The 26,962-nt window shown below is 42.3% G+C and overlaps 2 protein-coding genes across 2 annotated transcripts in view; both read right to left on the minus strand.

Moving 5' to 3' along the window:
* LOC117765704 (cytohesin-3) overlaps nt 1-15,119 on the minus strand; it is a 32,466-nt gene extending 17,347 nt beyond the window's left edge. Inside the window, exon 1 of the mRNA XM_034592127.1 lies at nt 14,712-15,119. Coding sequence (XP_034448018.1) covers nt 14,712-14,730 — 19 coding nt within the window. The 5' untranslated portion in view covers nt 14,731-15,119. The remainder of the gene's footprint in view (nt 1-14,711) is intronic.
* A 9,245-nt stretch (nt 15,120-24,364) lies between these two features.
* On the minus strand, nt 24,365-26,701 carry LOC117765706 (small integral membrane protein 10-like protein 2A). Its single transcript, XM_034592130.1, has 2 exons — nt 26,284-26,701; nt 24,365-25,398 (listed from the first exon to the last, which is right to left on the minus strand). Exons 1-2 carry the CDS (start codon nt 26,461-26,463, stop codon nt 25,378-25,380), a joined length of 201 nt encoding a protein of 66 aa, XP_034448021.1. The 5' UTR covers nt 26,464-26,701; the 3' UTR covers nt 24,365-25,377.
* Nucleotides 26,702-26,962: the final 261 nt, after the last annotated feature.

A 26,962-nucleotide genomic window follows, 5' to 3' on the forward strand; every position in this document is an offset into this window, starting at 1 on the left:
CTGCCTCTTGACAGGTGACAGTAGAGTAGGATGGAAATGGCCCACATTCCTCCTACTGCAACCACCCAGTCTGGTCCGACCGGTTCTCTGTGCACCTCCTCTAGTCTTATCGCCTCTTTTTATCCATATATCTGCATTTTTTTAAATCTTAAACCTGGCTCCGCTGCTTCAACTCCCTCTTTCAGGGAAGATATCCATTCCAACTCAAACTATTAGCCCTCCTGATAATGAAATCAGGCCCAGCCTCACTTCACAGAGCCTTGAGGATATTTATGACGATGGGGTTTTTGCACTGCATTTCCCATAAGGCCTGCAACACTGAGGACTCCAATCATTTTCAAATCAGTCCACTCACCTTTCCAGCATCTGCTACAACTTAAATGAGGCTGGAGTAGCAGCACTCGGGTCTCGAGTTAACGCTAGAGTTCAATTCAGTGAGTCATTTTTACCAAAAACTCTATTCTGAGGTTTCTTCTTCACAAACTATGAATGTGCCCTTTTGACTAACTCTACCTTTTCAATACATCGCAACCAAATAAATATGCTGGAGTAACAAATCACATTAGTTTTTTCTGTTCTAATATGAAGAAAAATTCTCGAAGCTTCTTATTAATGGTCACCGTCTCCCTTCACATTAATAGAGACTAACAAGATTTGGGTAGTTTCCTGTTCGCCTCATGATTCTGCCTTCAATCACATTGATTTCAAACATGCGTATAAAAATAAGTATGATTTATATCTTTATTTTGTCAGGAAACAAATGTTTAACGGTGGAATTTAACATCCTGCCAAACAAAACATCATGTTTCACTTATCCCCCAAATCAAACGGTTAGCTGCTCTATTCTCTTTCGAATGCACATCTACAAAAGTTCAGTTGAGGTATCAATGGTATTTTTCTGACTTAAAGACATTGCATTAAAGTCATCTTGATACTGCTCTCATTTTATACTTATATCATTTTCATCTTAGTTTAGTAAATTAGCATTAGCTATTAGCACTAAAAGCTAAAGTACAGCTGATCGAGGCTGCTAAAATTCATATTACAGTTTTACAGGTATTGGACGAGTAAAAATGTTCACCTGATGATTATTGATAAAATAATCATACACATCCTCTTGTGTGGGGATCGTGAATGTCTGCAGCTTAACACAGGTCACGTCAATCAATCCCATGGCAGTGGATTCACTCAAAATGACATCAAAGAAAAATCCAGGGGATCAATGAATTCATTAGAATAGATTACAAATCCATCCAGGAGAGGCTGAGATGTGTCACAGGTTAAGTGGGGCAGCAAGAGGAAAATCACAGTCAGTAGAAACGCCTTGAGCATGTTGCTGTTGCTAAAGACAATAACAGAGGTTAAATTACACCATGATATCTCACATATCTCGAGAACTGTTCATTTTATCGGCTTTACACTTGGAACATACACTACCGTTCAAAAGTTTGGGGTCACTTAGAAATTTCCTTGTTTTTCAAAGAAAAGCACTGTTTTTTTCAATGAAGATAACATTAAATTAATCAGAAATACACTCTATACATTGTTAATGTGGTAAATGACTATTCTAGGTGGAAACGTCTGGTTTTTAATGAAATATCTACATAGGTGTATAGAGGCCCATTTCCAGCAACTATCACTCCAGTGTTCTAATGGTACATTGTGTTTGCTAATCGCCTTAGAAGACTAATGGATGATTAGAAAACCCTTGAAAACCCTTGTGCAATTATGTTAGCACAGCTGAAAACTGTTTTGCTGGTGAGAGAAGCTATAAAACTGGCCTTCCTTTGAGCTAGTTGAGTATCTGGAGCGTCACATTTGTGGGTTCGATTATACTCTCAAAATGGCCAGAAAAAGAGAACTTTCATGTGAAACTCGCCAGTCTATTCTTGTTCTTAGAAATGAAGGCTATTCCATGCGAGAAATTGCAAAGAAACTGAAAATTTCCTACAACGGTGTGTACTACTCCCTTCAGAGAACAGCACAAACGGGCTGTAACCAGAGTAGAAAGAGAAGTGGGAGGCCCCGGTGCACAACTCAGCAAGAAGACAAGTATATTAGAGTCTCTAGTTTGAGAAATAGACGCCTCACAGGTCCTCAACTGGCAGCTTCTTTAAATGGTACCCGCAAAACGCCAGTGTCAACGTCTACAGTGAAGAGGCGACTCCGGGATGCTGGCCTTCTAGGCAGAGTGGCAAAGAAAAAGCCATATCTGAGACTGGCCAATAAAAAGAAAAGATTGATATGGGCAAAAGAACACTGACATTGGACAGAGGAAGATTGGAAAAAAGTGTTATGGACAGACGAATCAAAGTTTGAGGTGTTTGGATCACACAGAAGAACATTTGTGAGACGCAGAACAGGTGAAAAGATGCTGGAAGAGTGCCTGACGCCATCTATCAAGCATGGTGGAGGTAATGTGATGGTCTGGGGCTGCTTTGGTGCTGGTAAAGTGGGAGATTTGTACAAGGTAAAAGGGATTTTAAATAAGGAAGGCTATCACTTAATTTTGCAACGCCATGCCATACCCTGTGGACAGCGCTTGATTGGAGCCAATTTCCTCCTACAACAGGACAATGACCCAAAGCACACCTCCAAATTATGCAAGAACTATTTAGGGAAGAAGCAGGCAGCTGGTATGCTGTCTGTAATGGAGTGGCCAGCGCAGTCACCAGATCTCAACCCCATTGAGCTGTTGTGGGAGCAGCTTGACCGTATGGTACGCAAGAAGTGCCCATCAAGCCAATCCAACTTGTGGGAGGTGCTTCAGGAAGCGTGGGGTGAAATTTCTACAGATTACCTCAACAAATTAACAGCTAGAATGCCAAAGGTCTGCAATGCTGTAATTGCTGCAAATGGAGCATTCTTTGACGAAAGCAAAGTTTGAAGAACAAAATTAATATTTCAAATAAAAATCATTATTTCTAACCTTGTCAATGTCTTGACTATATTTTCTATTCATTTTGCAACTCATTTGATAAATAAAAGTGTGAGTTTTCATGGAAAACACGAAATTGTCTGGGTGACCCCAAACTTTTGAACGGTAGTGTATATTTCTTAGGGCCCAAGGAAATACAGTGTTGAATTTGGTGCAATTTGGACACACGATACATTAAATATTAATACAATTTGAACAGTGCGTCGCCGTCTGTGCAGTAATGGGGGCTGTGTCGCGTGCCTTAATAGGGAGTACATTTTTCATGTTTTTTCTTTGCTTATTTGTTCACCTCAAAGAAATTACATTTTCCAAGTCTGCTGCAGTCCCTTGTTTTCAGCTCTCATCAGAGAAGAGAGACATCCACAACATCTCCTTTATGAAAATTACAACAGAAATCTGAGGTTACATCAAACACGGCTGTTTGAATCTTCAAAGCCTTGATAACACGTTCCCTTTGAAACAACCGTCTCTTCACAGAACCCGTCACAGTCACTTATTCATGAGTGAGTGCTGCGTTTGCCAAATTTCACTCTCAAAAAACGCTTCCTCTTCCCTTTGGTTGTAGAAACCCAGCCTCTGATTGGTTTAGTTTTGGGGCCATCATCATGTGTCATCATATCTTGAGACAGATTAGTAAAGTGGTCTTGGCAGCAGGGTCCCGTGTTTGTTTCATTTTGCCTCAATTACAATGTGTGACAGTGAGCAGAGGTGGTCCTTCATTATGCTTGTTGATCTTACCTCGTGTGTCGTTTCCACAACAACAAAACACCGGTTTGTGTGTCAGTCTTGTTGCATGCAGTGTTCATGATAATCCCATACTTTGTCTAGACAAGATCTTTCCTCACCGACCGAGGATTCAACTGTTACACAATAACAGCCACTCTGAAGTCAAGACGCCTGCATGTGTAACTAAGCCCTGAAGAATTTGATGTTTGCTAGGTGTAGTCAGATCTGTTGAGACAGCAGCTATGCCAGTATCAGCACAATGTCACTTTTCCCTACCAGCATGCACGACTAATGCTGGATAGAGCAGTTTACAACCCTATAAAATTCCTCTTAGAAACCCCATAGTGGAAAGTTCGGCTAATAAACCTGGATTCCAAACCTGGCAGTCGGGGTAAAAAAGATCAATCTCAGGGGTCCGATGATTAGGAACAGGAATCGAAGAAAAGACAAATTACTGCTTATTTTTAGCCAAGATGGCAGCGTAGCTCAAGTGATGATGAAATCCGTCATTCGTTCCATCACTTTGCTCCAAACTGAAATCTCTCAACAACAATATGGATTGCCATGAAATTTTGCAGTTTCGTCTCAAACACCTCATACAACAAGAAACTTTGGGGATTTTCCAACTTGAGGCCACAGTTTATCCTGGTCTTCATGACATAATGGATTATTCTGCCTTCCTGTAACTTGATTTATGTCTCGTTGTATAAATACATCTGTGCATACTTCTGCTGGATCTGTCTTTGTGTCTTTTCTGCTGTCTAATTGTGGTTATTTGTATCTAATTTGAATGACCTGCACTGTGTATGATGAGCCACGATGCTACTTCCTTATATCTGCCAGGCCTATATATGTCTTGTTCTTTCTTATCATCACGTTAGTAACTCTGATGAACACAAGTGTGCTGCAACATGTATAATGCATTTTTTAAATCTTTGCCATGGATTAGCCCCGGTTCTTTTTTTTGGAACAACTTGAGTGACGATCTAACTTTTCCATAAGCGCCCGCATCAAGTCAAAATTTAAACTTGTCCAATACTTAGCTGTAAAGTTAATCGACCTGCTAATGCAAAGCTAGTGACTAATGAATAAATTCCATTTTAACTGCATGCAGTTTGAACCGTAGCCCTACTATAAAACACCATGAGGCTGGAGGTAAAGCAGGCCACTCAGCTGTGAAGCTGTATAGTTTGAAGAGGCCTCAAGAAACTTTTAGCGGGGCCTCTGTAAGATTCCCTACAGTCCCATTACACTCTGGAAATATTCGTCTCTTTGGCCCACAGTGTGATATGGAGGCTCTGAGCAGACAGGCAGAACTTGCACGTGACTGAAAGACAAACACTTTGGAGGAGGCTGCAGCACAGACTGTTTATATCAGGCTCAGGCCTTAAATCTGGGAAAGAGAAGTGCAGAGATAACCGACAGACAGAGAGAGAAGCAGGACGATGGAGAGACACTCCGGCTGCCAAGTCGGACTCCACTTCTCCTTCTGTTCTTCCAAGACAGCAGGAAGGAGAGTAGGCGGGTGAGGAGGAGGAGAGACGGGAAAGAAAGAGTTCATAATAGAGTTAAAAACCTGAGCAAGGATTTCTTTATTACACGAAATGTGGGTGTTTCCGCTGAGACCATCGCTGTTTTCCAAGAATTCTGTGCAAAGGGGTTTTCCAGATCATGAGCATCTGTGCACAGGAGCCCTTTCTTTAGCCTCTTATCTTAAATCTCACCAGATCCAACATGACTATGACTCTATAGCAGCAATACAGAGGAGCACACTCTCGTTTGGGTGACCTTAATAGCACAGCCGATTTAGCCTTAGCATTGCATTAACAGTTGTCATTATCAGTCATCCATTTCCTAAAAATATTCAGCGAAATGGTTTCGCCTAATGCGTCATGGAGAAAATGTGATAGCTGTGGGGTTTTTGTTCTCAGAAGTTGTACAGAGGGGTTGGGGGTTGACCTACACAGTGAAGACTACATCTTCATCCCCAAACACTTTGTTCAATGTTCAGCCATTCATATCGAAAATAAGCACGTTATGTCTCATGTCACTGTTGACTTACATCTAATATCCAAGACCATGGTCTTTACCAAAACTTGCCTAAACAAAACCACACAAATATAAATTATGTGACTTTGTACTTATATTCATAAATTACATTACATAATTTCATACTTTAAAGTACATTTCCGGTTGCAGTTTACCAGTATCAATAGCTGCATCAATAGAATTTATTTTAACTTGCTCCAATCAATTTGTTATAAATCAGCTACATACTGCAACGTCCATTTCCCTTTAGGTGCTATAATCAATATGTTTGAACAATGTGACGATGTGAAATGGAGTTGATCGTATTGATGAACCTACAGAAATCTATCATCACCTAACAGGAGTCATTCAGGGAAAATGCAAGAGGAAAAACTGCCATGAAACAGATATGAAAATAGCGACAGCGGCAGACAAGACGTGTGTCTACAAATCCAGCATCAGTCTCCTGAACTTCCTCTTCACATACAAGTGCCCAAAAAACTTTAAAGTATTTTCCGTCTCACATATTTGAATATCAAACAAAAATCTAACTGAAAACAATTGGTTTCCTCTTCTTTTGAGAGGCCAGAGGAGAGAGGGAGAGAAGTGCTGGGTGTCCAGTGTTTAACCATGTAGTTCTGCACATGTATGACAACCAGATATCTCCTGGGAGCTTCAGCAGTTGAGAGCTGCTGATGTTTTCAATATCACTGACTGACATTTCCGGCCGGAGGGAAAAAATGACTCATTATTGCTTGAGTTATGTTATCGACTCGAGTCCATTTATGAGGATAGTAATGACAGAGCGTTCGCATCATGTTCCTCTGGCCACATTAAATGATCAAGAGCCGACGACAAAAAAGCTTCCTTTTTTTCCCCCCAAGGTGAGCTGAAGGACACGTTCCCGCCGATGATGACAAAAATCCAACATGACAGCGGTCAAAGAGGAGATTAAATACGTGTGTGAAGGAACTTGTGTCCGAGAGCCGCTGCAAATCACTCACCTGCTGAGAAACCCCCAGGGCCAGTGTGTGAGTGTATGTCACAGTGGTCGTGACCCAGTCAAAGCCCCACCGGACTATTAATCATACCCGATCATCATCTACAGGAGCACTGACATTGATGCATCATGAGTTACGTGTTGTGATAACATGGACAGGGGACAGGGAGAGAAAGTGTGTGCATGTGTGTGTGTGTGTGTGTGTGGAGGGGGGGGGGGGGGGGGGGGGGGCACCTTAAGTACAGTGGTACAGCAAAGCACCGAGCCACCATCTAGCCTGTAGAAGGACATTTCCGCTGCCCTGGTGGAGTCGTCTGGATACTGTCACCCTGACCTGCCCTGTCAAGGCCGTTCACGTTATATTTCACAGTCCTCACTAAAGCAACAATAGTCGTCCTACGTCTGATAACAATTAAACTATTCAAGGGTCAGGGCAAAGGAAAGGAGCCTAGAAATAAAGAGTGAGCAGCAGAAAATCCGGGTGACCCACCATACTATAAAACCACATGACTGACTGTGTCGGGAATAGAAAACACAAGGAGGAGGGCATCTCTCTCTTTCCGCACGTCTTCTTTTTTTTTTTTCACAATTGCCTTTCTTGTCATGGTTGAATTCCTGTTTATATAGTGTGTACTGTATACTGTGTGTGTGTTTAAGTGCGTGTTCCAGCTCTCCACTAGGGAACTGACAGCGACCGGCCCGAGCCCCCGACCTATAATCCACTGACAGTCATCCGTATCCCTCCGCACTTGATCCCCTCCATTTGTCTTACGTAGGGAGAGGGCTCGCAGCCCACACTAATCCTCTGTGTGAGCATGCATGCACACCATATAAAGAGATACTTACAGTCACGTGTGCACATCAACAACACACATTCACACACACATACACACACGCCTCCACAAGTGAAGTAGTGGAAGTAGGAGGTATACACAGCCGGGATGAGCCTTGCACCACTAACCTACTTTAGGCATCTGAAACTATACACAATGCGCAACTGCAGCATGAGTCCCTCTTTGAATCTGTGCCACTGCTGCATGTCTCCATCTCTCTCCTAAACATACACAAACTGACTTGCTGCACCAACACGACGCCACAAGCACACACACGTACAGTACATGTGTATATACACACTGACAGGTTGCTCAAGAGCCTGTGTGTCACATGGTCATCCTGCTGTGCTCTCGTTGCATTTCTCAGTGACAAACAGAGCACTGCTGCCGCTCTGAATATCACTGAGCCAATGATTGGTAACGTTGAAGGAGCGACTACGACCTCAGCCTTCTTCACAGAACCAGCGGTGCAGTCACAGCTCATCCTCTCGCTCCCTATGAGAGAGGAATGAATTTTGCATGATGCAGCAGCATCTTCCATTAAAAAGGGGAGTGGGGGTAGGGGATGGAAACATCCACATGCAAAAAAAAAAAAAAGAGTTGTTGCAAAGACAGGGGATGTGCTGTAGTAGTTTAATGACACATTGACCCCCGGAGTGAGTCACTGAGTGTTACAAATCTCTTCTCAAAAGACGGGTTGGCACTGAAGTGGCAGAGCCACGAGCCCCAGGGGGGAGACTAGAGGGCTGTAAGAGGCTGGAGGCTGGCCAGATGCTCCACACAGCCACAAACACATGCACACGGAATGGACAACTACGCTTAATGCAAAGGTGCACTAGAGTTGTCGACTATTCAAAATGTGCTTGTCTCCATCAGCCTCCTTATGAAACTACATTTAACACTCATAAATACCAGTCCTCTAAACATGCCTGTTTTTTTCCATCAAGATCCATGAGTTATTCTCTAAGAAATCAAGGTAAATGTTGAAAAATTCCGAATCTCACATTGTTAAAGAAAATGAACAAACAAATCCTGGATTCGTCCCGTGATCAGGATCGGCACCAAAGTGTCATGGCTTCCCTCCTGACCCATCCATCCAGAGTTTCATGGTAATCCATCCAGTATTTTTGAGTAGTCCTGCTAACTAACAAGCAAACAAACAAAAATATAACCATAAAGTACACCTGACTAAAGTTTTGCTTTTTGCATGAAATTGTTGTAAAGCTGATCATCTTGGGGAAAAATAAATAGTTTGATATTGTTTAGTTATTTTTCCAGTCTGGGAATATACAGTATGTAGTAAGGCTGCCACTAACAGTCATAATTGTTTCTTAATTAATCTGCCTATTAGTTTATTGATTAATCATTTAGTCCATGAGTACATGTGGAAACATTTCAGCCTGCAACAGAGCACAGAGCTGGTGGGTGCAAAAGAAGATGGAAATCTTGGGAAATCAGAAAAGTCAACACTGATCAACGGTTTAAGTTAAAAAATCTCCAGGTTGATAATAAGATGTTTAGTTTTTCTCCTACAAATCTCCAGCATCTACTGAATAAAACTGTAATCTGTTGCGTATCATACTTTAGGAGAGAAAAACTACAGGCTGCTGGAGAGTGTGTTGTGTTTTCATATTGTGAATCATTGGATGTACTGGCAGCCGGAGGGGGATACACCTTTTTTCTGCATCTTCAGCAGGTCAAACAGTCTTTGTGCACTTATATAATTGTTCCAACCCTCCCTTTTCCGTTCACTTCCCTTTCCGATGGACCTGACACCCCCTGACCACCACACATACACTCACACTTTAATGGAAGCCATGAACCCAGACTCCCACAAAGGCCCAAGTGGAGCAGGACGTTCTTTGCCTGAAATCCACTTCGGCACATGGCTTCAGACTCCTGGGACATTTGGCACGCTCTGATTTTTCTTTCCAAAGAGTAGAAAAATACCTTGATTTGCCTCATGTCTCCCTTTCACGAGCCCCTTGACAGCCTTAATGCTACAAAGACAGATCCCTATCTGTGACCCTGTTGAGCAGCAGACCTGCGCCACTGTGAGACGAAGAGGAAACAGGATACTTTCGTGAAAAGCCCCTGCGTGTGTGCTTTTCCTCCTCTGCTCTAGGCAGAAATTAAGTCTTGCCATCAGCGTTGCAGGCACTTACAAAACGACTTCAAACCCGTGTGTTTTTAAGGCAGAAAAAACAAGAGTGGAAGTCCGGGAGGATTTGCACACATGACTCATGTTCACTTGAATGCAAGTAGATCGTGGACAGAAGCCTTCCAAATCCAGAAAGTTGACTCCCACAAGGGTCAGTCTGGCGTAATGCGTGGTGAGTCCAACTTAAAGCCACCGAGGGGATGTCATGAGTAAATGTAATGTGCAATCTGATATTCTGTGAGGCCAAACCCAACAAGGGCCCACTGTGTTTCGCTGGCTGTCACAGTTGAAACACACGCACACTGAATTTAGCCCATACAGTAATGTCAAGCAGCACACAGAAGCCAGACGTCTCCTCCATCTCCACATTGATCTCAGAGCAGTAACTGAGCCACAGTGAGCCACACTGCTTGTGTACAACCGGCAGTGTGAGCAGCGAGAGTGCACGGCAGTCACACACACACACACACACACACACACACACACACACACACACACACACACACACACACACACACACACACACACACACACACACACACACACACACACACACACACACACACACACACACACACACACACACACACACACACACACACTTTAATAGAGATGAGTCACACTGGTGGGTGTGAAAGAGTCTGAGAGATATTTTCTTTCATATAACATTATCTTAAAATGTAGGGCGCTCTCACACACACACAAAATGTTGAACTTCATTTGAGCATTAGTGCATGTGTATTTTTACTAATTGTTTAAACTACTACACATCAGAAAATAGTGAAAAAGCACAACGCTGCACAGGCAAATCTAACAACTTCAATTTGCATTTCTTTGCAGGACCAACAGTCTAAAACCCAGATGAACCCAGTTTTCAATGATTTGAAACAGAATGAAGAAAACTGGAACCAGCAAATGTTTGGCTTTTGTGCTGAATAAACAACATAAACTATTAATTACCAGCAGAGACAGTGTGGCTGGCATTGTTCTAACATTGCAAGTCTGTGTGCGTGTTTCATCATGTCAAAATGGAGCCCTGGAGACACCAGCGGGAACTATGGCAGAGGCCATTTGTCACTGTGATAGATACAGTCACAAAACTGAGAACAAAATAAAGGCAGAGTTTGAAGAACTACTGAGAACTCATGAGTCAGACAGTGAACATGTTGATGGTCCATCAACTAGACCAGATGGAATCAAATTGTTATGTTAAAACATAAAATATGTAACTTTTGCCGCTAGGGGTCTTTCAATCAAAACAATAACAAAAGAAAAGGTTTGATGATGTTGTGAAGCAGAGTGGGATCATGGGATTTGTTGTGTTCACCACCACTGGCAATGAAAATCTACCTGACGCAACTTAGGTGCAAATCAGGCTAATGGATCATATGATGGATTAAAGTTTCATTCACGTTACTTGGCAAAAGGCCATGAATAATTGTGGTTCATTACAAGTGACAAATACAAACAGTGCAGCTGATTGTGTCTTTCCTTCATCATACATCATTTGCTCCAGACGTTACAGCAGAGATTGACAAAGCCGTGGGTAAAGCAGATATGACACATTTGAAAGGCGACCAAAATGAAAGGTTCCGTGTTTCAGACTTTGTATTGTTCTTCGCCTCGATCCCACCACTGGCCCCTCACTTCCTGCATCAGGTTCTTCACCGTCACACAGGCTGCAGACCCTTAGTGTCTGCCCGAGCCTCCTCAGGCTTGAAGTAAACATCTACAACCTACTGGTTTCTTAAGAGCCACATTTTACTGTAGATATGTGCAGTACAGATAAACCAGGTAACCCAACTCAAAAAACTCATATCAGAAAGGGGATTTAGTCTAGATACCCCCAAGAGGTACGTTCTATCAAAGCACGATTTGTTCCTACGCTCCATGTTGCTCATCTCTTAGCCACTTGACAGCGTGTGGGCTGTGGGGAAAAGACAGCAGCTGCAAATGTACTCCAAAGACAAAAAACACAGATCCTGAACATAGCAGGAGTTTGTTGGTGCTGTCCTGGCAGATGAATGGCTCCAAGATCTCGCAGCCCGACGCACTGTGCACATCACTCCTCGCCTGATCTGGGCTGCAGCGTGCCATAACCCCACAGACCACACACTCTCACGCTGAACTGCCAAGTTGAAATGGCTGGTTTTCACAGTGTGTGAATAAAGCGGTCTGTAGCCACACGCGCTAGCCATCAAAGGGCACGTTGTAGCATAAATGTTCTGATTCATACCATATGGGCATCACTCATGTAGCCTCTATTGAACACAGTGGATACAACTCACCAACTAACTAGAATTACACTCCACACCACAGCAGACTGTAGGTGCACATCTGATGGAGTATCAGCGTCAGTCATGCAGAACGAGAATGTGTCAGTCTGCTCGCTCAGACAGGCTGTACTGTAGCAAAGCATTGTGGGCTCTTGTTGGCCCATTGTCCATCAAGGGAGTATTGTGGCAGAAGGTATTGTATGGTTGACTGTCATGCGTGTCATATGGATTACTATGGACCTATTTCCTCTAAGCCTTACACAGTAAGGCCAAATGTGCAAAGCCAAGTCCCTATATTCTTGGATATAGGCTGCAGCAAAGTAAATGACACGGTAATGATACAACAATAAATGATAGAAAACTGGGGCATAAATTGGACGTTTCACTCAAGGGAAAAATCTGGTGATGACCAATGTTAGTCGGCTTCTTCCTCTGAGGACAATGAATGTCTGTCCGGAGGCTGCTCACTGTTCACTGAGTTTATTATGACGGATCACAGAGAGAAACTCCTGAAATACACTGGAGAATTGATTGAGTAACAATATCTAGTCCACCCCCAGTCTCCCTCTGTGTCTTTCACTGGCGTCGCTCCATCATTTCAGCCCACCCCCTTATTCCCCACAAACACACACTTATTCCCACTCAGACATATCACCATTGCTGCTACTACGTCTCGTGGCAACACGTTCTTTCCATCCTCACACTGTTCTCACTGCCTGTGCTCCCCTGACACCTCAGTACTTAATTCTGTCACATTCTGTCCTCACTCTACTTATGGCCTGGCATAGTTGTAGTTGTGGGCATAGTTGTAGTGTGTGTGTGTGTGTGTGTGTGTGTAAGGTGGGGGTTACTTCTTCCAAGATAATGTTCACAACATAAAACTAAAGAAAAAAACAACAATAGGAGCTGTGTAGCCTCGAGGTTGGTGTTTATTCCAGATGAGAAGACATCTGTCACAATCACAAACACACTCACACCTGCTCACATGCACACACACTTATCATTCTAGGTCATGATTCAGCCGTCCATCCATCACCACTGCAAACAGCGCCATAAGAAAAAAAAAGATAATTTGAGTGAGTGTCAGTATGTTAGCGAACCGCTATTAATGTATGTGTCAAACTGTATGTCTGTGTGTGTGTGTGTGTGTGTGTGTGTGTGTTAAAACCCTCCCAGCTGTTGTGAGCTATCCCTGCTTGGCATCACAGCACCATATGTCTGTCTGTGGGGCTGTGCTGACGTGTGCCACCGCTGGAGGCCAGGCTAGCCGTACATGCAGCACAATGACAGCTTTATGCCCAAATGCAATGCATGCAATACTCCAGCCAATAGTCACATCCTGCAGCTCTGCAAGCAGTGAACATGTGGAACTGAGTAACTCTGGCTTCCAGAGGTGAGACAACAACGCTGATGGTTTCTCACCTGCTGGGCTCAATCCTGGCAAACTTTAAGTGAGTGAATTTGTGCAGCGAAGTGAGAGGCTTTGTAGAGTTTGCTTATCCAGGGGTGGGACCAGAGGGTGAACAGGTGCCTCATCAACCAACTTGTCACCTTGTTAGCATTATGGATATAAGCTCATTGGGTACAGGCCCAGGACCCCTGGGCACGAACCACTGTAATGACTGTTACCATTTCTTGTGGCAAATTCAACCATCACAAAGATGAACAAAATGGCCCCAAAGGGACACAAAATGACGCAAGTTTTGTGTCTCTTTTAGTCTGTGTGTCTTGCACCCATGAAGGGGGGTTGGGGACCTTTGCATGTCTCCGTCCATCGAGTCATTAGCTCTTCATGGCCAAAGGCTATTTGGAGTCACAAACAGCAGCTATTTGTTGATAAAGTTTCATATTATATTCCACTAATTTATTTTATAAAAGGTTCAGTGTGTAGAATTTAGTGACCCCTAGTGGTGAAGTTGCATGTTGCAGCTAAATATCCCTCACCTCACCCCCTCCCCTCCCAAACATTAAAGAGAACCTGTGGAAACCTTCAGTTGGCATAAAAACTCAGAAGGTGTTTAGTTTGTCCAGTTTGGACTACCGTAAAAAAATTGGTGGCCTCTTTAGAGAGATGAATCACACACAATTTAGATGATCACACACTAGTGAAAACATGACTAGGATTATTTTTAATTTCTGCCAATAGATCCCTTCACTAAAATCGTACACACTGAACCTTTAAACTGAACATCATAAGAGATTACAGGAACTACACACCAACCTTCCATAATAAAGCCATGCAATAAAATAGCTTCCATAATTATGAATAGGAGTATGAATCTGAGTCCCAAGACGTTTTTTACTCATTTTACAACTGTGCCCATGGGCTGACCTCTCCATTGAAAAGTTTCTACACCCACAACACGTGCTGATCTGATCTGATCCACGCACAGATGCATTCGTGCCAAGAAGCCTGCGAGAGGACCAAGGACCCGCTGGGGCCACAGTGGCACCAGCCCCCAGCCCAGAGAGTCTGAACACAGGACTCCAGGCTACACGGATGACACCGATGCGTGCGGGTCCATTCAGGACTGGTGCCCTCCTCAGTGTGTGGGTCAGCCTGCTGGAGATGCACATGGGTCCTTTCACTTAAAAGCATCATAACACAACACAGGTAACTTTGTTTCAGTGGCTGATTTACTTTGTGCAGATGAAATAAATCCAAAGTCTCCTCCCGTGACATTATTATCATCATTATTAGACACTGAGGTTACAAATCATCCTTGTATTACCCCCCACTGCTTCATACCTTGGTTGTCCTCGTCCATGTCTGCAGCCTTTAAATTCCCCCCGGAAAATAAATCGATCACAGAAACTTCCGTTGTGTGGAAAAAACAACAAAAAAAAAAAACACGTCTGATTTAAGCCAAATGCGCGTGAGCCGGATTTTCCAGGACGCAGGTAGTCTCACGTGCAGCTTCTTCTCTTCAGGGACGTGTTGAGTCCATCCACGCGTCACGGTGGCGTCACGCTCCGGTTCCCGTCAGTCACGGAGCGGTGTGTGTGTGTGTGACCGAAGCAGCGGCGGCGTCCTCCTCGCGCACAGCGTCCCGGCGTGTCGTCCTTCTCCCTCCGACTGAGCCTCCACTCCGCCGGCTGCCTCCAACCACAGCGGCGGACATGGCTGCGTCAAGGCGGCGAATTCGCGCACCAGAGTGATACCGGAAGTAGTGTCACGTTGTCTTCAAAATAAAAAGAAACTCGCGTGCCCGTCATAGGGGTAGGGCGTCACTCGTCGAGCTGCGTCTTTTATTTTGGAAGCGCGCACAGGAAGCGTTTGTTATTTGTGTGTGTGAATTGATCCTGTTCGTCTCCGCTCAACCGTCACGTGACTCCAGCCGATCGAGAGATTATTATACCCATCAGATGAGTCGATCCGCTCAGTATCGATTATTCGACGTTTCTCCATTCGCCACAACACATTGTCATTGCTCACAGATCTTTGTCTTGTGGGTCTGTGTTGTGTTTGTGTGTTTGTGTTGAGGTGTTGCAGGATAAACAGCTGTGTCGGACAGGCAAACCACCGCAGTTTCCTGCTGACCCTCTTGGTGTTCGTGGTGACCTCTCTGTATGGGATCAGTTTGGTGCTTTGCAGCATCTGTCCTCGGCAGTATGTCATGACGGCTCTCTTCTACTGCCCCGGTGTCTACAGCCAGTCCAGGTACAGCACTCTATATATCATAAATACATGTTTATGTATCATATCTTCTGTCTCATCCCAACAACTACATCAGAAGTCCACATTGAAAAAGTTCACCAAATTAATATAAACACAAAAATTTACTTTACTTGTTGCTATTAGATAATAGGTATGATATGATGATATTAGTAGAATTTGTAAGGACATATATTCTACTGCCTCATCTTTGATACATTGATGTATTAGAGTCATCAGTATTTGATTGTGGGAAACAGTTAAAAGAAGATTCTATTTGGAAATTTTTGACTTCTTATTTAAATGTTGTCCATGTTTTGAGGCAATTTAATTTGAAACAAGTCAGAGCCTTTGGAACGGCTGTCAAAAAATACAATTAACTCAAAACACATATTTTCAACTTGTGTCTTTTGTTAAAATACTGTCAAGTCAAGTAACGAAAAGTAACGAAAAGTAACAAAGTAACGAAAAGTAACAAAGTAACGAAAAGTAACGTAAAGTAACGTAAAGTAACTAAAAGTAACGAAAAGTAACGTAAAGTAACTTAACGTAACGTAACGTAACGTAACGTAACGTAACGTAAAGTAACGTAACGTAACGTGAAGTAACGAAAAGTAACGAAAAGTAACGAAAAGTAACAAAGTAACGAAAAGTAACGAAAAGTAACGAAAAGTAACAAAGTAACAAAAAGTAACGAAAAGTAACTTTAACGTAACGTAAAGTAAAGTAATTGTTTTATTTTTCCTCTTTATAGATGTTTTTTTTTCATTATAAATTCATTATTAATCTTTCCTCCCTCCTCTTTTATAACGTGCTTTTCAAATGAAAATGGGCCAATGGTTTATTTGTAACGAGAAAAACTTTTTTCTTAAAACAAAATACTTTTTTATGCTTTAATCTTGCACTCATCATTTCTTTGTTTTCACAGCTCAGCACTTTGCTTCACGTTATAAATATCAGCTTCAACGTGACGGAGCGGGAGGCTCAGCTGGCTCTGAGGAACAAAACGGGCCAGAGCCATCGACACAGGAGAGTATTCTCGTGGCTTCTGTCAGAACTGCAGTTATATTTAGTTGTGTGTCATTGTGGGAAAAAACCCACATACAACAGATAGAGAATTATTTCTGAATGCATTTCTAATGCTTTTGCTCTGAAGTTCTTTTATTAGTTTCTATCTTTTATTTTCTTTGCATCTTTGTATGCCTTTATATATTTTATGATAATTTAATATAATTGCTCCTTTCAGAGTGCTTGTCTATTACATCCATTTGTGTGTGTTATATTATGGTTAATATGAATGTGCTGTGAGAAGTATTTTAATGTTGTAGTTGGTTAAGGTGGAACTAATTAAAATACTTTATATCCTCCTATAGATTAGTGCACAATGCAATGTTTTAGTACATAAAATCTTAATCTGTGAAGTAACTTGTAACTATAAGTCTGTGAAATAAATACATCCAAGTAAAAATTACAGTATTTTTAGATGCAATGGGGCAGAATGAAAAATATAGAGTGGCAGAAAATGAAGGAAATACAAAGTACAGATGACTGCTGTTGTTCTGAAGCACAGATTTTCCACATTTGGTTAAAGACTCTGAACTTTCCCTCCAGGTCTGTTGCAGTGGTTTAACGATGAGCTTTTCCTTCATGCAAAAGAAGAAGGGAAAAGACATAGAATGCCGATAGACAGGTTTGTGGTCAGTGCTGTGCAAGAGCGGCAAAATGATGATTCAATTTCATTTCAAGTTCTGTCAAGGAACATGTTGCATGGATGTGTTCTGCTTTGCACTGACCCAACCAGCAGACAATCCAAAATATAAAAGACTCAACTGATGTGAGCCGGTAGAACCACCAGGTTAGGAAATATATGTGCACACACACTCACACGCACATACAGAGAGCTTTGCAGAACGTGTTTCTACAACACACGCGGTTTCAATTATAGCATTCCTGCCTCCACAGAGAAGGTGGGGGTCTCACTTCCTGTGCGCATTACTCCAATGGTCAAGCATGAACAGATGTTGTAATGCATTCATTCATTTGTTTATTCGTACGTGTCTCTTTCGGACAAATGTTTCACTCTCGGCCCTGTTCTCCTAAACAAAGGGACATACACTAGACATAACACAAATATTTTGTTTGGTCAGGCAAATGATTTACTGCCTTTTTCGTGTTGAACCAAAGAGGGTTCAACTGAAACGTCACCACGTGAAATGTAAATCATCAGTTTCACTTTCATGAGCTTGATATACAGATGGAATATAATGTTCTTTTAATGTTACACTATAACAGAGATGAAACGTATTTTCTTTAAATTTGTATCACTGCTAGTTCACTCTAGCAGGGCCTAAGGGGTGACACAATCCAATGGACCCCCCCCCCCCTCGATCCAGCACGATCCAGTCTGGTGCCGAATGACACGAGCAAGAGAAACCGGAGACTCTGATGTTACACCTGGGTAAACGTGTGGAGGTATGTGAATATATCAGAAGGGATATTTGGGTCCAGACACTGTTTGTTTTCTCTACACTCCGGCATGAAGCGTTGGCTGTGACGACCTCACCGAGTGTTCCAGGGGAAACTTCATTCCCAGAGATGTGTGTGCACTTAGTTGAGTGGGGAAAAACAGAGGGAGAAGATCTCAGAGAGAGTGAAAATGTGTCGATTTGACGTTTTCTAGGGGGTAACTAGGAGAGAGAAAGGGAAACAGCGTTTGGTTGATGGGGGGCTGTCGGTGAAGCTGCTGCACTTGGGGGTTCAGAAAGAGTCTTTTCTGACTCTGGTCCCACATGACGTTTAGCATACTAGATGGATTGATGCAAAGTGGTTAGAATGCAAAGCAAGCCTTGATTTGAATATTCTCAGGGCCGCATGCAGAAAATAGGTCATATGCATTATTTTGGCGGTGGCTTTTGGAACACGGTACAGTGTTACTGTTCATTTATGTCCGCACCAGACCTGGTCAAGCAGAGAATCCTGTCTGAGAGTCCGAGTATAAGTTCCATTAAAAGCAATTACATTCTGTGTCTGTCTGTCTGTGTGGCACACACACACACACACACACACACACACACACACACACACACACACACACACACACACACACACACACACACACACACACACACACACACACACACACACACACACACACACACACACTACGCCCTGTTCCACATTAATGTCATGCTAATGTGTTTATGAGTCATAAGAGAAACCTTTGAGTGTGGCCCAGTTATCTCCGGTGATGAGAGTGAACCTGAGCACGCAGACGCAGGTTTCACACAGGCCTCAAATCTACAAAATTATCAATTCGCTTCAGTCATTTTTAGAGTGTGCAAAACTAAGTGGATCGAAACCACAAGACAAAGACCCTCAATTCACGACAAAGTAAGTAAGGCTGTGGCATCAAGTGAACATGTGCTCGGATTTCAGGCTGTCTGACTCGGTGTGTCCTGTGACGATAAGGGTGCATATATACCCCCGGGGAGAAGTACGCCTGGCAGATTAGGCCGACCATCATGAGAACCGTCTGTGGCACTCCTGACCGACTTCACGTGACCTGATTGAGCAGTCATACCACTTCATATGCTCCAGTCACCGCGGCAATGCCCAGAGGGCGATCACCTCCTCCTTTCAAAGCGGTTGACGCCCCCGAACTCATAATTACACCCCCCCCCCACACACACACACACAGAGATAAGCAACTTCCTCACATCCTTAACATTTGTTTCTCCTTCTCCACCTCCCCAAAAATCACTCCCTCTATAATGTAATCTAGTGGAGTCACATTACATAACGTAAAGCCTCTTTAAATGTCTGAGTCCTGTGAATCTATGAATATCAAACAGATTTGAGGAGCCAGAGGAGCACGCCTGTGTTTCAAGTTAGGGATGAAATTGTTTGAAATTAAGAAATCGCATGAGCTGGTTGAGGTTATTATTGATATTTTTAAGCAACAGCAAAGCGTATTTCACTGATCATTAAATTAGAATGTCGAAAGCCAGTGGATGTGTCAGGGATTCACACCTCCTTCCTTCTGTAGAGGTTGCGGGGGTCAGTCTTTGCGTGATGACGTGTGTGTATGAGACAAAGGTCACAGGAAGCCGAGTGTGGCAGGATTTCCTCCTTCCCTCACTTTGTCATAATGTCCCACTCTGCATCCAGACCACCTCTTTCCTGCAGCCACCTGATCGCAGGCCACAGTCGAGGTGATTTTCTGGATCCAAGCGACTCACGTATTTGGAGTCTGCTGAGCACAAAGGCAGCAGTGTATGCCTGAGTGTGTGTGAGTGTGTGTGTGTACTTCGTTTTGTTGCCTCTTTAGGACCTTTACAGGACCTTTTTAGTACTTTGTCAGGACCAGTAGATCTCATGGGGACCAAAGCTCGGTCCTAATGGGGCAAAACATAATTTCTGCGGTCCTGGTTAGGTGGTAAGATGTGCATTGTCATTGGGTTAAGGTTAGGGTTAGGTATGAATAAAGGGATAGGATTTTGGTTAGGCTGTCCACAATGAATGGAATTCAATGCAAAGTCCTAATAAGGATAGCAAACCTCTGTGTGTGTGTTTGTGCGTGTGTTACATAACAAACTGTCAAAATTGTCAAAAAAGGTCATTTCCACCTACCAATATCTCTACTGAGCATTCTTCATCTTTAAAGACATTCACCATCACTTTCTCTCAGTTATGAAATGAAATAAAATCCTATTGAATGAAAATGAAGCCCAGATCATCAGCTACCAAAGAAGTAATTTCGCTGATTATCAATCAGAGGATTATGTGATCAGGATGCAGCAGCAGTGGGGGCGTAACATACAGGATAAAAACAATCATACTAGATAAAAGCATAAAGCACATATAGATGAACTATGACCCTTTTTGTCATATACACAATACTTAACATAATGATGTTGCTTGGAGGAAGTCAATGCAAAATCAAGTACTAGAGTTTTATCAAGTTCTAGAGGATTAGAAGCAAATATATGGTCAAAGTTAAATTGACTGTATTTGTATAGAGCTTTTCCAGTCACTCATTCACACACACATTCATATAGAACGTCTTCTATCACACACTGTCCACACACTGTCAGCACAGATGTCAGGGGATATTCAGGGTTCAGGGTCACTTTGGAATGCTGGGAATCGAACCATCAGTCTTCTGGTTCGCGGGTGACTTATATTTATGAGTGTTTGAATGTTGGGTCATGAGGGGGCTGTTGAGCCTTGGTGGAGGTGTGTGATCTCTACTCCATTCCATTCTAGTTTTAACTGATTTCTGCTGCACACCATAAAAACACTATACAAACGCAGAGATGAACTAAATTACCAGACTCTTTACATATTAAAATGTTATTTGTCTGACCTATTTCAGTTTAACTAAATGTCTGAGGCAAACACAGCCCCATATATACACCCCCCTCCCCCAATATCCCTCCCTTTAGCTCCCCCCTCTCCTCCTCCCCATCCCCTTTGATTCAGTTTTGAGGTCAGCTCCGCGCTCGTCTCAGCACCTGATCTTATCCTTTGTAACACTTTACATATGCCTCTTGTCCCCGGTCAACAGCGTTTAAATAGAAGGTGCGACTCTGTTTGACAAAGAGGACGTTAAACACAGCGACGCTCTGCTCGTCCACAGCACTTCAAACCAAAACCTCAAACTGAGGGTTTACAGATTAATGCGTCAGAGCTAAAATCGTGTGGATTAATGTTTGATTACATTTAGCATCAGTAATCCATTCCCTATGCATGGACGTGGAGAATTAATGTGTCATTTATAAATGCCCATGCTGCTTGTTGAGGTGAATAAACAATTGAGATTTGTCAAATTAGGGGTTTCAAGCAGTGAGTCCAATTCATTTATTTTTTTACTTAGATCCTGTTTCCCGTTTGGCTGTATAGCACAAAATTGATGGCCGACATGTTCATGTTGGATTTTTTTTAAATGAAGCTCAACAGAGACGTGATCTAAAGGTACAAATATGTGGTGTGGATAATTATGATTGGTTCAACTTTCCAAGGAATATTTGAAGACAATGGCCAAAATAAATACAACAGTAGATTAGCTGCAGAGCAAAGGACCCTCTGGAGTCTTTGCCATAAAGTAAAGTTCAAGAGTTTCTGTCTTGATTTTCTCCAAAATGTGAACAGATGTTTATTTTTGTGTGTTTTTGGATTCATGTTGTCCCACAATCTTTGAGCAGAAGGTTGTGAAAACTTTATAAACCTCCTAAACTTGTTCATAAAAATTATTCTCATAGATCTTAATGGTTTATCATTTTGGGGAATTACACTTACTCATATTAAGCGTGTAAACCATAGAGTGTATATAAAAATGGACAGTTAAAAAAGACAGTTCCCCAAAAGTGAAGCCACCTTTGGGAAAGTATAGGCCATAAATCCTGCCTCTTCCATGTTAGTGGATGGGACATGGAACAAACTAAAATGTTAAAGTACACGTCAAATAACCTTTCCTCATTTTAAGTAGTTCTTGTCACACCGATGTATGTTCAAGAGCTTATTTATCCAGTAAGTTTGTTTTTAATTTGTTATCTAATGCTACGTCATGATTGATTGACTCACGATTGGTCAACCGCGTGTATCCGCACGACCTTGATATCGCGGCACCATGTCCTGATCCGGGTCCAAATGTGTAGGATGGCAGCGTCTGTATATTTTTGGCTTCATTTCTTTCTTGCAGGAGGAAGTGGAGATGTGTCGTATAACTATACAGTCTTTGAAACAGACATATTGTTGATCTCATTTATCTTTCAGCAAGAAATTAAAGTTGTATAAATCTCCCAAACGTTGCAAATTATACCTGTAAGACAAAGAAAAAAGCAATAAAAACGTCCCTCCAATATAGTTTGTTTTAATCTGGGCATGGGGGATATGGCGGCCTGCACAGGCACAGAGGCTTTACTCGTCCAGAAGTGGATTTGTACCACTGGGACACTTGATTTCATTGTAAACTGTGCAAAGACAATAAAGGCTTTGAATTGCATCTATATAAATATTTGAACTATATTCAGTCTGAGGTGTGTAAAGTTTTACTTGGACTCAACTGTTCCCCATTAATGTTTAAGTATTAAAGACAACATTAAACAAAAAAGCAGTCATGTATACAAAGACTCAACTACTAAAATTCAGTATATGAGTACTGTGTATGGAAGTGGGTTGTACGTTACATGCACTGCATTGCAGCTTTAATTGAATCCCAGCCATTTCCATTTGCAGCATTATGACTCTTTCACACTCAGTCTCAATGAAACACATGTGAGCTGCCGTAGATGCCAAAGGCTAAAACTCTATAATCTTTACTCCACAACCCCCTTTTAATTTTTTTCCGAGGGTCCAAATGGTGGTTGGCAGAAACAGGGTAAAGATAACCCGACTTATCTTTCATCTACATATCTCTCTCCCACTCTCTGCCAGTCCTCTATGATAACCTTATTAAAATATTTTCCTCTGACAAATCCCTGAGAAATAAATCCTCTTTTTTTTATTCCAGAAAAGGGGGGAGGCAGCGGGCAAGAGGGTTTGTCTGTCACACGGAAAAACTACAGTTGCCTTGGCAACCCAGGATGGTTTAACACTGCAGCCTGGCATCTGAGCGAGTGGTTAGGAGAAGTTTGCTGGGGACATATTTTTTTGTTGCGTTGAGCGAAGGTGTCAGCAGTTTGGAAATCTGCTCACAAGAAGTGCACATTGAAGAGAGGTGCCAAATGGTTCTGCTGCTGGCTGAGGCTCATTCATTACAAGTTCTTTCTCTCTGTGAAAACACAGGAATGGATCACGGAGGAATTTTATCTAACTGGTCATAGAAAATAGAAGATAACACACTTTATACTTTATGCTACATTCAAGTGTCATTTCCAGAAGTAGACACATTTTTTAAAAGTGAACTTACACAATAAACCACTGTGTTAGAAAAACAAACTGACGCAATAATTCATGACAAAAAGCAGAATTAGTTAATTAGCAATAGACAAATATAATCATTGTTATATTCATCACTTCGTGATTCTTGTGGCTTCCAGCAGATGAGACAGTCGAGCCAATAAGTGATAGGATGCTTCTCTCGTGTGGACACATCAGGTACTGCAATACACTCATTCTTCAGCAGAGGAAATGGGAACAGGCTGCCATCTTCTGTCTCTTATGGGAGATTTTGAATATCTACATTAAAATAAAATGAATCAAATTAAAATGTCCAAAACCTTGGTTCAGTGGTTTATTCGTGTGTTTGCAAATGAACTAGGTCAGAATTCACCCAAAGTTCACTGGTTAGATGTAATTTTACTGAAATCTCACATGAAGCTTATAAAATGGATTTGATGACAGAATGTTGTACTTCAAAATAAAGGGAAGCTCGTGTTGAAAATAAAAATCAATGTGCAAAAGCAATATACCTGGAAGATGTGGATATACTGCTTGTAACTTCCATCTAAAGCAAATGAGGAATAGACTTTATAAAACGTAACTTTCATGAAACTCTTAGTTTAGAAACGTTGTATTGTAATTATTCCCAATAGACATGAAGCCTTTCTGTCACTTCTACCCTAATTTGCATCTTTAGTGTTGTACTTTATGTGTAATGATTTGTTTTATCACTACTTGTAGCATCCTGTGTCACTATGTCTACCCCTGGTCCTTGTGTTTGTAAAATATAGTTCCGCTCTTTCTTTTTTAGGACTGAACACATGTCACTGGAGATGAAAGAAAAACAGGGAAGTGAGAGAGAAGGGTTTTTCCACACTTGGATGTTTATATGGTTGTTTGAAGATACAGAGAGTAATGCAAAATGACATTTATCTATAGCGGTCAAATGAATAAAAAGAGACAGTTTTGCCAATTTGATAAAGAATTACAAAAAAGGCTTAGAAGAGCGATTTCATAAATTTATTATTTTTCAAATTGAATCATCCTCGTCCTCGGTTCTGTGACGTCAAACCCGACATTTATCACAGAATAAACACTTGGGACAAATGAAGCTACAAAAATAGTTTTGAAGGTAGAATTTGTCACCGTTCCAGTGCAACACAACAGTGGCAACCTGTGTGTACGAACACAAAGAGGACATGCAGTGATTCCCTTTGAGGCTGCACTTCCTGACAGAGACCATGTACCGATTATCCAGCAGATCCCAGCCTCAAATCAAGTGCCCAAGCCACAGCTACAAACATGCTTTGCCTGTGTCATGCGGTGTAGATGTTTATTTTTTTTAATCAAAGTGAAATTATTCCAGTATTTTTCTGTGACATCTTTACACTGAGCTCCTAAAAAACATACATGTCAGACAATAAGAAGAAGCCACAACGTCCCACAGCAACAATCATCTGTTTTTAAGATAAAACCCACGCCACCGTCGTCACTATTCACAGAAAAGGCGGCGTCACAGTTCTCCTTTCGCACGACAGTCGATGAGCGGCTCCTGAATCTTCGGTGGCAAGTTAAAAACCTCCTGATGCATCTTTTCTTCTCTGCCGACTGACCTCTGCTCGTTTTTGCAGACGTCACTGTTGTTCCTCCCCCCCCCCCCCCCCCCCCCCACCCCCCGCAAAAAGGCACTGGGCTCGCGTGACGCGGGCTGACCACGGCAACAGGCGCTGTCACATTATTGCGTCGCCCCACCAGTCTGCAGAATTACACTTCCTCTCAGCACGCGGCCGCAGCGTCAGCCAGTCGTCTGTAGAGGACTGAAACATGGCACTGCTCACAATTTACTTCCAAAAGTCCAAAAGCAGGCACTGGAGACTGATCAGTGGATTTCAATGTGCACCTGTGAAGAGATGAGGAGGCCGTCAGTTATTTCTCTCAGAAAATAATAAATGAAGACACGAGTGAAAATGTTAACAGGGAATCTTAAATGTAAGAATAAGCATCTTAGAAACTGTAAAAAGCATAATAAAAAAATCTAAAGGATTTATATTCAGAAAACATTTATCGTGATAATAATCAATAACCTTTTTATCTTGGTGTCATTTTTGACCGTGTGGCCCAGGACCTAGAATTAACTCCTCTCTGACACAGTTAAAATGAAATCTGAACATTAACGAGACAGTGTTTCACTGTGGGTCAGTTAGATTTTACAACATTAGTTTCATCTAATAAACCAGCAACTGCTCTTAAATGGAGTTAAATCTAATCGACCATCTATCTGAGGAGGGGGAATAAATAAAGAAGAAAAGCATCTCAGTTTGCAGACAACATGACTTCATACAGCAGAGTATTTTTAACTAACTAACCCCATTTAAACGTTCAGCGTGTAAGATTTAGGTGAAATTGATTATAAAATAATACTAGTGTGTTTCATCTAAATTATACGAATTGTTGTTTTCTTAACCCTAGAATGGGCCCTTTATATTTAAATACTTTATATTTACAGGGAGTGGCTTCTCTCTACGGAGGCCGCCATGTTTTTACAGTAGCCCAGACTGAACAAACTAAACATCTTTTGAGTTTTTATGACAACTGAAGGCTACAGGTTCTCCTTCATGTTTGTAAGTGGAGAGTGAGGTGAGGGGTATTCAGCTGCAACGTGCAACTTCACCACTAGATGTCACTAAGTTCTACACACTGAACCTTTAAAAGCTGTTGTTTCACCCACGATAACCTGGTAAACTTGACACCGTGTCTTTCACCACACGACGGGGGAGATCGTTACCTGTAATCTGACATTAAACATCATGGAGGCGACGAGGTAGATGTACGGGAATCTGATTCGCAGCCGCCATGCGAGATCAAAAAATATCAACAAAGTCCTCGTCAAGCCTTTGGAGAAGACGCCGTACGAGCGACCGGCGGAGTCCGAGAACCGGAGCACGAGATGGGACAGAGCCGCCATAGAGGCGCTGTCGGCCCGCGGGAGCTCTCTGCAAGGAGACGGTGTCAGCTACTGAGGCGAGCCGGCGACGGGAGCGGGGGTTGCGGGGTGACAGCTCATGTTCCTACCGCTGTCTCACTCCGAGCTCCATCTTTCTTTACGGGGCTGCTTGTGTTGGCAGAGGTGCTCCGCCCCGATGGCTTCTGCTGATCGCCGGGGGACGGGTGACGGTGTGACACACGGAAGTGGAACGAGGGACTTTCACGCCCCGAGTCTAGACTCTCAGGCAGATTGAAAAACAACTTAAGGAAAATAAAATAAAATAAACAAACTTTATGAAAATGTTTTGCTCGGTATCATTGTCTGTTCATAAACAAGAGTTTAAAATCTACAACCTTCACACAGGAGCAAAAATCTGACTTTAAACATAGAATAAATAATAATAATGTCACATTTATGGTGATAAGTATCTATATTTACTGATGTGAAAATGTTTAGCTTAATATAATGTTTGGCAGCA

This window comes from Hippoglossus hippoglossus, chromosome 8 (assembly GCF_009819705.1).
Source record: "Hippoglossus hippoglossus isolate fHipHip1 chromosome 8, fHipHip1.pri, whole genome shotgun sequence".
Classification (NCBI taxonomy): Eukaryota; Metazoa; Chordata; class Actinopteri; order Pleuronectiformes; family Pleuronectidae; genus Hippoglossus; species Hippoglossus hippoglossus.

Coding starts and splice junctions, on each gene's coding strand:
- LOC117765706 (XM_034592130.1), bottom strand. CDS start 26,463: ATGGCGGCTCTGTCCCATCTCGTGCTCCGGTTCTCGGACTCCGCCGGT. Junction 25,399..26,283: donor TGTTTAATGTCAGATTACAG/GTAACGATCTCC, acceptor ATCTCTTCACAG/GTGCACATTGAAATCCACTG.